Source organism: Cetorhinus maximus, chromosome 22, assembly GCF_964194155.1.
Source record: "Cetorhinus maximus chromosome 22, sCetMax3.hap1.1, whole genome shotgun sequence".
NCBI classification, from domain to species: Eukaryota; Metazoa; Chordata; class Chondrichthyes; order Lamniformes; family Cetorhinidae; genus Cetorhinus; species Cetorhinus maximus.
In genome coordinates this window covers 45,302,787-45,315,609 of record NC_135900.1, presented here as the reverse complement: position 1 = coordinate 45,315,609, position 12,823 = coordinate 45,302,787, and the positions used below count along the sequence as shown (strand labels likewise).

Sequence of the window (12,823 nt, the reverse complement as noted above, 5' to 3'; positions counted from 1 at the left end):
AATCCAGGTCTTACAGGTGGATTTCTTTACAGTAAAACTGTCTAAAAATGATTGAATTATTACTAAATTGTTAAATTGTTTAACTAATTTGTTTTAATGTATAGTTGTTTTACACTGATACTGGGGATGGAGGACAAGTTGTTGGAAAGGTGCAATTTTTCAGTGTTATTTCTTGACGGTCACGAGAAGAAAGCCATAGGAGTGGCCGATTTGAAACAAAAAAAATTGGACACCTTGAAACAAGGGCAGGTTACCTCAAAGTGTAATGTATCTTACAAGTCTATGACAATAATGTTCTCTCATATCTGCTTTTAATCTTAAAGGATCCTCTTGACCACCCCCCCCCAACGTTTTCTTACAATCTTCTCCAGTGTTATCATTCTTTTATGTTACAATAGAAATTAAAAATCAGCCCCAGGGGAACATGAATTGAACATATCAGACTTTGCCAAGAAACAATTGGGTGAAAATTATCTATTCAAAGAGTTTTGTTTACCCTACATTGCTAAAATAGAGTCTCCTTATGAATTTCTTCAGTGTTTTCTTCCACTCTTTCATCATCGGGGGGTTTTGGTTTTGGGCAGAAACGGATGTATCTCCTCCAGGCTCCAGTGCAACATTTTGTGCCAATACCAAAAGGTAAATTGTAGCAGTCACTGTCAATTGCAACTTTGTTATCCACAAGGATAGTTTCCTTCCATGTGGTCAGCCCTCTTTCTTTCTCTGTACCTGTAAAACATCAATAATCACTTCTGACACACGGTATTTGCATACGCATGAGTTGGCTTATCATCTATTGGAAAATTCTTCCATAAACTGCTGTGTTTACCCACTTTGATTTGCTTTGTGCAATGCACTCACTGCATTGAATGCAACACATTTTGGGCAGGGTTGTCAACCCTCCAGGATTGGCCTGGAGTATCCTGGAATTGAAGATCAATCTCCAAGACACTGCTGTGTGCACCCCTAGAGAAAAATCATTACAACACTAAAAGATTTTTTTTGTCAATTTCTTTGAACATTTCACTTTACTAGATATAAACATATTGAAAATGGGGGAAAGAAATAGCTGTTTGGCTGATAGGCAAGCATCATCCAATTGGGTAATGAGTCTTTTTGCTTTCCAATTGACATAGGACAGCAGTATGTCACAAGGATGGATGTGTTGGCCGACTAATGGCTGGAGCGTGGGGGGCAAGTCGTGATGAAACCTCCAGGAATACATTTAATCACAATTGGCATCCCTAATTTTGGGACATCCTCAGAGAGATAAGGTACCATGGAAATGCATATTCTTCTTCATTCTAATGGTAACTAAAGTTACCATCACTTGGATTACACAGCAATCTTCTGAATGGAGCATGGATCTCCCAGGCATTGCTGTTAGCAGCCTGAGAGATGTTTGTACTTGAAAATTTATGTTGCAGTAGTTGGAAAAGGATGGGGGCCTGTTAAAAATCGCATCAACTAGCGAGGCTAACTATTTTGTGCAAAGCCATGGGATTTTGTCTGCCATTCCAGGATACATATTATTGAGCTACAGGGAAGATATCGAGGTGTTGCATCTATTACTACCAGTTATGTATGGACTCAATGAGTTGTGTTACTAAAACAAAAACAAAATGCTGGAAAAACTCAGCAGGTCTAACAGCATCTGTGGAAAGAGAAAAACAAAGTTAACGTTTCGAGTCCGTATGACCCTTCTTCAGAGTTGTGTTACTGTTGCTTATGAGGGAAATCTATGTTGCCAGCATTACTATTAGATATCAGTGCAATTTCTGAGAGTTATTTAATTACTAGTGGAATTAAACTTCCTCCACCTCTGGTTTCCCCTCTTCCCACTCTTGGTTTCCCTTCTTTACCTCATTGGTGGCTTTCTGGTACTTAGAATTTCTTGTATAAGTGCTGCTTGCATGAAACCATGAACAAAGATGCTAAACTACAAGTATCCAACTTTTATGATGTAAATGAAGTAACGTTTTCAGAGGTCTCCTGGTCAGAATATCAAATGTTCATACCTCCAGGAATATTTCTAATCAAACTTGGCAATATTAATGGTAACTATAGTGATGGAACTTTACTAATGGTCTCTGCAGCAATTCTAATTTGCATTCAAGAGAAAAGCAAGGTCTCCTAAAACATATGAAAAATACGTTAGGTCTATGTACTTTCTGAAGCATTCACTAATGTAGCAGCTGATCAGAACCCAGAAATATTCCCGTTTCCTGAAGCTTCAGGCTTATGACTGAGGTTAACACACACAAGCGAGTATAACAATATGGTGCTTAGGTTATATGTTGCATGGTATAGAAGTAAATGTTCAAGCAGTAATATTGCTCCTTTCAAGGCAGGTGCAGTACTGATCTTCTGTCAACAACATTGTTTGATCCCCGATGTCTTCTAAATTGACTTCTGGGGGGGGTGAAATTGAAAGTGGGTAGGATCGCAAAACAAGTGTAATTACATTTGTCACCCAATGAAGGATATGCTCAATGTTCAATTCTACAATTCTGTTGAAGTCAATAGAACTAAATATTAAATTGAACCTGATGCAAAGGGTGCACCCTGACCCATGTCCAATTTCACCCATCACCCCGACCCCTGATTTCATCATCATTTTGTAACGGTGTTATAAAATAAATCCATTGCTTACAAAGCAACAGAATGGCAGGAAGGGAAGGAAGCTTACCTGGTATAGTGTTATCCAGAAAAAATCCACAAAATCCCCCAACAAACATACTGGTGGTTAAAAGGACATTGATGACTTGATCTAGTGGAAGTACTCCTGGGAAGCAGAACATTTCTTTAGTTTCTTGTCAGTGTTAACATTTTAATTTAAACCTGACTAAGCTGAAGTAGAATTTTGCCTTGGCATTGACTGGAAAAGAGTTGAAGGAGACACAGGCAGGATATAAGGGATAGGATTGCGCTTTGGCCACAAGATTAGATTGTGGATGGGAACCCACGCCACCCCTAAACTGTGACAGGAGAAATGAAAATGTTACACTAATGAAGTTGAAGCTGGATCAAGGCGTGTTGTTGGGACAGGGCTATTGCTCTGCAGCTAGCTGGTTATTATACTAAATACCCAGGGAGTGCTTGATGCAGAGAACGGGAGGAAAAAAAACATCTGAGTGTGTCTCAATGCCCAGCACTGATATCTGTTCCCTTGATGAGCATATAAATAATAAAAATTATATATAACATCCTGAAAATGTCTTAAACATGAGACACAAAGAAATTTTAATAAAGCCTTGCATGTATCCCTTCTTTCCCCATGACTTGGCACAAAAATAGGAGGAAAAAATAATTAGTTGCAAGAAAAATAAGGCAAAGCCTTTAGAGGATAAATGGTGTTACTTTGGCCTGCAATACACCTACATAGCCAAGAGTACAATGTTCGATACATGTTGAAATGCAAAAAAGGTGGCACAGGTAAGACTTCAACCTTATTCTTCTCACTGCTATTTTTTCTTCTATATTAAGTTCGATGATTAAGAATTGATAATTCAACCTGAATGGCTAAGAGTACTCCAGTTTCTTCAGTCTGCGCACATAATTATTTACTGATCTAGGTGTTGATTTGGTAAGGTGTATATTTGCAGTAAGAGGAACATTTCTTACCTGTTTGGATAGCATGTGGGTGGTTCTTCATCCAGTTGGGTATAACCATGCCAGTAAACATGGAAAATCCAAAAATAAAGATATTTCTTGATGAATTCATATCAACAAACTGAAAGCAGAGAAAATATAACTGCAATTAAAAAGAGAAGAATGTGAAAATGATGCTTAGCCCTTCCTATTTCTACTTTCAAATCAATATTCACAATTTGTTGTTTTGAATTTGCTTTGACTTTTAAGTTCCATAAATGTGGTAAAGTTTCAAAAGAAGAGAGAACACTTGTTTTCTCTGTCCCCCTCCCCCCTGCCCTTACATTGGTGTTTTAGTTCCATCGTTTAATAAAGCACAAAATGGATACAGCTCTGGGACTATGGCCTAGAAATTCAGCCAAGCATTGCCCATGTTTCATTTGCAAAACAGCTTCCTAACCCTCCAATATGGCGAACAGGAATGGAACAACTATGTGCCAGAAGTGCAGCACCCACCACCTTGGTAAAGCTCAAAACATTGACATGCAGTACGCACAACTGAGATGTTAGGCAATTTGAAAATGCTAATAAGTAGTCTAACAGCTGATTGAGGCCCTCATTGCAACATTGATTTGCCCTGAAGCAGCTGGCAGGAAAACCAGGTCTGCATACAGACCATCAGATGGTTCTTAAAGACATTACCTGTTAGGCCGCAATCAACAGGGTGATTTCTTTAAATATGCTTCTTGAATGTAGAAAGAGGAGGAGCACTCCAGCTCCCCCGATCACATATTCAAAGATGCAATCATGACTGCTTCTGCCCCCTCCTCCCTGATCACTGCCTTCCTGATTTTCTTTCGTGGTTGCTCCCTTTCTGGATTTCCCTTCTTCTCTATTCACCTGACAGCTGACATATCAGCAACCTGATCTTCAATCCTACTTTGCTGGTGAACAGCCTGTGGCTTGTCTGCTGGAAATTAGGTTTGCGGTACACTATTGGGTGGACCTTAGGCCTCACCATTCAGCGTGACCAAAGCTCTAGGCTGATGGATCTAAATGTGCTCTTTTACAAAAATTCATCTCTCAAATTTACTTTGAGCAAATTTAAACATTTTTATAAACTACATGCTGACACAGACAGTCTGCTTAAATCATCTGAGTTACACACTTTGTGCTACTTGTGTGGGCTCACTTCTGCACACATCGCCATATATAAACGACTCACTCAATGATGCCTGTGTTCAAATTCCCAACGATCAGTCCTCATGCAGAACAGTTGACTAGTATTGTAAACTGATATTACCAGTTTGTAAAACATCCCTGTGGAATTACTGCTTTCTTTTGAGTCATTCGTTAGTAAGAACATCAATCTCGTATGTAGCAGCAACTTTATTGAATGATCATAATTACTGATTTAGGACATTTATGTTCATTCATCCAGAATAATCTTAAAGTCCTCCTACTGCAGGATATAATTGGTTATAAAATAATTCCAGGGCTTATTTCTCCACTGCACCATCCGAGAGTTGATTCCTTGGGCTGAATTTTTTGCTTCATGGACAAGAAACAGAAGTCAGGATTGTTTCCAGGTCCCAAACCGGCCCCCAGGGGAAAACAGTCAGTCTTTGGTATTTTGACTGAGCCGCCTCTTAATGAGGATGGAGATTCCCTGTCCAATTAAGGATAGCAAGTGGGCCATTGAAGCTGGAGAGCCAATCAGAAGCCAAGGAGCAACCGGCTGCGATGGCAGGTAACAGAGATGTAATTTCAACATGGAGCTGCCCTTTCACCAACTTTTTCTAAAACAGCCAGGCCACACCGTGGGATGTGGCAATCCCACTACAGGCAGCCTTTGTCTGCACCCACTTCCAACACTCAAACTGCCATGTGTCGTATCGGGAAAGTGGGAGCTGACTGGAAAATCCCAGTCAACCTCCTTTAGTTATCATTAACAAGACTCTGCTTTTATCTTCATGAACCTAACTGGCTCCATGCCTCGTGAGGGCAGGGAGCCCTGCCAGGCCCCAAACCTGCCTCCCCTAAAATAGTCGGTGGCGAGGTCAAGAACCCAATGCTCATATTTTCAGGCTCCACCTGACTCAGTTTCTGATCTTGGCGGACCTGAAAGTTCTGGCCCATGTATCAATCACTCTTTGTGTCAAGACTTATCATTTCTAAATGTAACCTTTTACTAAGTAATATCATCCCAAATTTTAAAGAGAAAAAGAATATTGATCATTTAAGTGCCTGGATAAATCTATTAGCCACTCACTACAAGTGGAATAGAAATCAATGGGGCAGCTGACATGTGATGTCACAAAGTGGAAAGGTGCTGATGGAGTTTTCTTGGAGCAACCCTTTCGATCGTATGGATCATGACATTGTAATGTGTGCTATTCTCAGGATTCATGATATAATGCCTGAAACATGGGAGTAGAAATATCAGGAAAGGCCCATCCAGTATTTTAAGGAAACAGCTCAAAGACACATGGCAGACATAATTAAAAACCGAAGGCAAAAGAAAAAGAACTTCCATTTATATAGTGCCTTTCATGGCCTCAATATGTCCTATAGCATTTTATAGCAAAAGCGTAGTTATTGTTGAAAGTTACATGACATCCAATTTTCAGACATACATCACCAAATTTGCTGAACCACATGAACCGATATCGGACTAAAACCGCTCACTTCTCTAGGATCATCCTGGAAAGCAAAACCAACCCTGGAGTTCTTTTTTTCTACTATCAATAATCTTAAACTTATACCCCTTGCCACCTCAATTCTCACCTCCAACAACAAGCATGAGAAGCTTAACATTCAATGGCATTACCATTACTAAATCCCCAACTTTCAACATCCCGGGAGTTACCATTGACCAGAAACTTACTTGGAGCAGCCACATAAATATGTGACTACAAGAGCAGTTCAGAGGCTGGGACTTTTGCAGAATGTAACTCACCTCATGGCTTTCTAAAGCCTTTCCATTATTTACAAGGCACAAGTCAGGAGTGTGATGGAATACTCTCCACTTGCCTGGATGAATGCAGCTCCAACAACACTCAAGAAGCTTCACACCATCCAGGAAAAAGTAGCCTACGTGATTGGCACCCTATCCACCACCTTAAGCGTTCAAGCCCCCCACCACTGACACAGTCGCAGCAGTGTGTATCATCTGTAGGAAGCACTGCAGCAACTTGACGAGGCTCCTTTGACAGTACCTTCCAAACCCATGTCTCCACCACCTAGAAGGACAAAGGCACATCCACATGGGACCAGCACCACCTCCAAGATCCCCCCCACAAGACACTCACCAGCCTTGGAACTATTTTGTCGTTCCTTCACTGTCATTGGGTCAAAATCCTGGAGCTCTTTTCCTAACAGCACTGTGGGTGTACCTACAGCACATGGGGCAGAATTTTCCCAAATTTGCACTAAGTGCAGTAGCGGGCGGGCTAAATGACATCCTACCCGCTGACGGCGGTGGTGAGTTTTCACACCGCATCGTCCCAAACCCGCCACATTATTTATACATTCCTGGGAATCACGCCGTTTCCATGGCAGGCGGGCTCTCATTCGCCCTCCCGCCATCAACCCGCTGTTGCATCACGCTGGCCTCCATGTTTCAAAGGCAGCCGCCAGCACACTGCTCATTGCCACCAGCTCAACACCACTGCCCGGAAGTCATGGCTAGCAAAGGAAAAAAGACCTCAGCCCCCCAGTTTAATGACGGGACCCTTGGGTAACTGCTGGATGCCGTGGAGGCCCGCCGGGATATCCTGTACCCCCACTCTGACCTCAGGATGGGCAGCAACATGACCAATCCGGCTTGGGATACGGTGGCAGCGATGGTTAGCACCAATGCCATTCAGAAGAGGACAGCCACCCAGTGCCACAAGAGGATGAATGATCTCCTTCGTTCCACCAGGGTAAGAACTCACACACTCATAAACCTATCACACATCCACAGAGCCCTCACTCACTGCCAGTTCAAGGGACATCACCATTCAATCTCTCACACACACCTTCATTGTCCTCAGACTGTCCATGGGACCACTCACCACCCGCACAGGCCAGGCACATTTATCATCTGGCCCAGCAGGCATCCTGCTTACACTTTCTCCATCTCTATTCATGCTGGACAAGCTGGTACACAACAAGAGGGATTGCAGAACAGTGGTGGAATGCCCAAAATCAAGGTACTCGGGGACTTTGAAAACACAGCTATCCAGCTGGCCGGCGAGAATCTGAACCGGTCCTGTGTTGATGGTGAGGTTGGTGCTGCTCTACCAAGTGAGGATCCAGCAGTGCAATATCCATCAGATGTGCCCTCTTTCACAGACCATTGCCATGCACTAATTATCTTCCCTTGCTTTCGCAGGTGCACCTGCCAAACAGCCGACAGAGTCCATGACCCAGGGCCTCCAATCAAGCCCTGGAGAAACCTCCGAAGAGGAATCTGGGGGCACCCCCCTCGATGTCCCATCACAGTGCTCACCCACATCCTCCACCAGTGCAGACACACAGCTCGATGGTACCTAGCTTTAGAATACATACAGGATCACAATCTGGTGAGCACATCACACTATCTGATACACAGCAGGCGGCAGCAGGGACTTCCCAGGCCCCCGGCATTTGGAGGACTGCTGGATGCCAGAAATTTGCTGAGTCCAAGTCAGATGATGAGCCTCTGGAGTTGGTCATGTCACAGTTGCTGGACCTGCAAAGGCAAGCTAGGGAGCAACAGGAACGGATGTCTGCTGCACTCCTCAGATTGCAAGGCATGATGGAGGAGCCCGTTCACCTTCATTCAGGTAATAGCACCGGCATACCAATGCACCGAGGTCAACACTGGTAGGATGGCAGCCACCATGGAGACCTGGGTCCAGGAACTCACTCCTGCACTGCTGTATGGGCTCAACTCCGTCGCTAACACCATAGTTGGCCTGCAACAGCATGTACGTGAGACGGGTGCAGGGCAGCTTGGTCTCACTACAGTTACCCCTTCCCCTCACAGAGTCAGCCAGGGGCCCTTGGGTACCCATAGGGAGGAGGATCAACAGGTGCACACTCCAGGGCCATCCATCCAGGTGACTCCGGGAGTCACTGACCCATCCGAATCCCCTCTCCCTGTGACCTCAGCAGCTCCAGCTTCACAGGCCAAGGAGGGTGCCACAGCCACACAGCTGGACACTGAAAGCAGGCTGGGGTCCACCAAGTCTCAGCCCTCCAGCGGATGCCCGCTAAAGTCATCACAGACAGGGCGTCACAGTCAGCAGGCTGCCTCCACCTCCGCTGTGGATGTCCGGGGAGCACCAAGACGTAGAGGCAGGGTTAGGAAAGTTAAGCAGAATTAGTTGCACAGCCTGGGCACGGGTGTTAACCACTTGTACATACTGTTCACTATTGTGAATAAACTCCCAAGAATGTCTCCCTGCCTGTCGCTCCTTGTTCTGATGAGCAGTGTTCGTGTCACTCAGATGTGAAACCTTTCTGCACAAGATAAAGGCAGGTGTCTCAGTCCAGGGCCTCTTTCCTGTGCTTTGTGCAGCCTTCAGACCAAAGTGATGGTCCAGCCTCACTCCCTGGAAACATTACTGATGCCTGCACCTCGGCGGTGCTGGTCATTGCTGCCAGAATATAGTGGGCAGGTGCTACCAGAGTTCCCTCATTCTCTCAATGTGCTCTCAGCATGTTTAAGGAGGGGCTGGCCCCCATCACTTCAGCATCTGTGACCACTGATACTGTGCATCAGCTCCTGAAGGGCCCAGGTGCTGAAGACAGACAATGCATCAGATGCTTCTAAAGTTTCTTGGCTGTGTCTGCATGATATGACCCTTGGCCAGACAGGAATCAGACATTCTCAGAGGCTATGAGAAGATTTATGGAGTATCCTCACTGTCATCATCATCCTCCTGCAATCGAGCGACTATTAGGATTTCCACTGCATCTCCATGACAGGAGCATTCTCACAGAGGGTATTCCTGCTGCCATAAGCCAGACCAGAGTCAAATGTTCACAAATGTGCTGTGAGGGTCTATGGGGTCACCTCACTGCATGTCATCATCATCCTCCACAAATCTAGCAGCTATGAGAGCCTCCCAAGTGCGCCTGCCTTGTCTGGCCAGTGTGAGGTCCTCATCCCCATCATTGTCACTTCCAAGGACGACCTCAGCCTCATCCCCATCGGCGTCTTCCTCATCGGAGGAGACATGCGGCTCCTCTATCTCCTCCTCAACCAGCTCATCTCCCCGATGGAACGCCAGGTGGTAAAGGGCGGAGTAGACGATGACAATGCATGACATCCTCTGTGGACTGTATTGCAGGGCTCTACCAGACCGGTCCAGGCACCCGCTAATGAGCATAGAAATAGGAAGTTAGTCCAGATGAATGCGTGGCTGGAGAGATGGTGCAGGAGGGAGGGCTTTAAATTTCTGGGGCATTGGGACTGTTTTTGGGGGTGGTGGGACCTGTACAAGACGGATGGGTTGCACCTGAACCGGAATGGGACCAACATCCTTGCGGGGAGGTTTGCTAGTGCTGTTGGGGAGGGTTTAAATTAACTTGGCAGGGGGATGGGATCCTGAGAGGCGGTTCAGCGGGGGAAGATGCACAGCCAAAATTAGAAGAGAGAGAAAGTGAGCCTGAAAGGCATAGAAATTATAGGCCAGTTAGGGCACAGGGGAGCTTGGCAAGGCTGGATGGTATTTATTTTAATGCAAGGAGTGTGACGAATAAGGCAAATGAGCTGAGGGCACAAATTAACACATGGGAGTATGATGTCATTGCTGTCACAGAGACATGGTTGAGAGAGGGGCAGGATTGGCAGCTCAATATTCCAAGATATAGGGTCTTCAGGCGAGACAGGGAAGGAGGTAAAAGAGGAGGGGGTATTGCAATATTGATCAAGGAATCAATTACAGCAGTAAGGAGGGATGACATCTTAGAAGGCTCCTCAAATGAAGCCATATGGGTAGAACTGAAAAACAAAAAAGGAGCAATCACATTGCTAGAAGTGTAGTATAGGCCCCCAAACAGCCAGAGAGAAATAGAAGAGCACATATGTAGGCAAATTTCAGAGAAGTGTAAAAATAATGGGGTAGTAATAGTGAGGGGATTTCAACTTCCCCAACACTAGCCGGGTTAGTCATAGGTTTAGAGGGAGCGAAATTCTTAAAATGCATCCAGGAGAGCTTTTTAAACCAGTACGTAAAAGGCCCTACAAGGGAGGGGCCGGTCCTGGACTTAATTTTAGGGAATGAAGCCAGGCAAGTGGTAGAGGTATCAGTAGGGGAGCATTTTGCAGATAGTGATCATAACTCCATTAGATTCAAGGTTGTTATGGAAAAGGACAAGGATGGGCCAGAAATCATAGTTCTAAATTGGGGGAAGACCGATTTTAACAAGATCAGATATAATTTGACCAGAGTGTACTGGGAGTAGCTACTTTTAGGTGAACCTGCGTCAGAGCAGTGGGACTCATTCAAGAAGGAAATAGGGAGAGTACAGGGCCAACATATTCCAGTAAAAATAAAGGGTGGGACTAATAAATCCGAGGAATTCTGGATGTTGAGGGATATACAGGATTGGATAAAGAGGAAAAGGGAGGCTTATGGCAGATACCGAGGGCTCAAAACAGCGGAAGCCCTAGAGGAGTATAGAATGCGTAGGGGGGAACTTATAAAGGAAATTAGGAGAGCAAAAAGAAGGCATGAAAAAACATTGTCAGGTAAAATAAAGGAAAATCCAAAGTTATTTTACAAGCTAATTAAGAGTAAGAGGATAACTAGGGAAAGATTAGGAACCAGAGTGGTAATTTATGTGTGGAGCCAGAAGAAGTAGGTAGGGTTCTAAATCAATAGTTTGTGTCGGTGTTCACACGTGAGAGGGACAACGTGGGTATGGAAATCAGGCAGAAGGACGATGATATAATTAAAGAAATTAGCATAGAAAGGAAGGAGGTTCTAAGTGGTTTGGCAGGCTTAAAAGTAGATAAATCTCCAGGCCCGGATGAAATGTATCCCAGGCTGTTGAGTGAGGCAAGAGAGGAGATAGCGGGGGTGCTGGCCACAGGAGAGGTGCCAGAGGACTGGAGGACAGCCAAAGTGATGCCGTTATTCAAAAAGTGGAGAAGGGATAAACCAGGGAACTACAAGCCAGTCAGTCTAACCTCAGTGGTGGGGAAACTATTGGAAGCAATTCTGAAGGACAGAATTAACCTACACTTGGAGAGGCAGGGATTAATCAAGGACAGTCAGCATGGTTTTGTTAAAGGGAGGTCATGCCTGACCAATTTGATTGAATTTTTCGAAGAGGTGACCAGGTGTGTAGATGAAGGCAATGCATTTGATATAGTCGACTTGGACTTCAGCAAGGCTTTTGATAAGGTCCCGCATGGGAGACTGATAACGAAGGTAAGAGCCCATGGGATCCAAGGCAATTTGGCAAAGAGGGTGATGGTTGAGGCGTGTTTTTGTGACTGGCCGCCTGTGTCCAGTGGAGTTCCACAGGGATCGGTGTTGGGTCCCTTGTTGTTTGTGGTATATATAAACGATTTAGACTTGAATGTAGGAGGGTTGATCAATAAGTTCGCGGGTGACATGAAAATTGGTGGGGTGGTAAATAGTGAGGAGGATAGCCTTAGATTACAGGATGGTCAGATGGGCTGATCAGTGGCAAATGGAATTTAATGTGGATAAGTGTGAGGTGATGCATTTGGGCAGGACAAACAAGGCACAGGAATACACGATGAATGGTAGGACCCTGGGAAGTACCAAGGATCAGAGGGACATTGGTGTGCATGTCCACCGGTCCCTTAAGGTAGCTAGATAGGTAGATAAGGTGATTACGAAGGCATATGGGATACTTGCCTTTACTAGCCGAGACATAGAATATAAGAGCAGGGAGGTTATGCTGGAACTGTATAAAACGCTGGTTGGGCCACTGCTAGAGTATTGCATGCAGTTCTGGAATCCGCATAATAGGAAGGATGTGATTGCACTAGAGAGAGTGCAGAGGAGATTTACAAGGATGTTGCCTGGGCTGGAGAGTTTTAGTTATGAGGAGAGATTGGATAGACTGGGGTTATTTTTCCTGGAGCAGAGGAGATTGAGGGGGGACAAGATTGACGTGTATAAAATTATGAGGGGCATAGATAGGGTAGACAGGAAGGAACTCTTTCCCTTGGTGGAGGGATCAATAACCAGGGGGCATAGATTTAAGGTAAGGGGCAGGA

The 12,823-nt window shown here is 44.7% G+C and overlaps 1 protein-coding gene across 2 annotated transcripts in view; it reads right to left on the bottom strand.

Moving 5' to 3' along the window:
* Positions 1–294: 294 nt before the first annotated feature.
* Positions 295–12,823, bottom strand: part of slc23a4 (solute carrier family 23 member 4) — a 65,127-nt gene continuing 52,598 nt past the window's right edge. The window contains exons 10-12 of one of the 2 annotated variants that reach the window (XM_078568212.1): positions 3,625–3,754; positions 2,690–2,785; positions 295–729 (exon numbers count right to left, since the gene is read on the bottom strand). In XM_078568212.1, coding sequence (XP_078424338.1) covers positions 506–729; positions 2,690–2,785; positions 3,625–3,754 — 450 coding nt within the window. In that variant the 3' untranslated portion in view covers positions 295–505. The remainder of the gene's footprint in view (positions 730–2,689; positions 2,786–3,624; positions 3,755–12,823) is intronic. The other variant, XM_078568213.1, reaches the window with a different exon arrangement.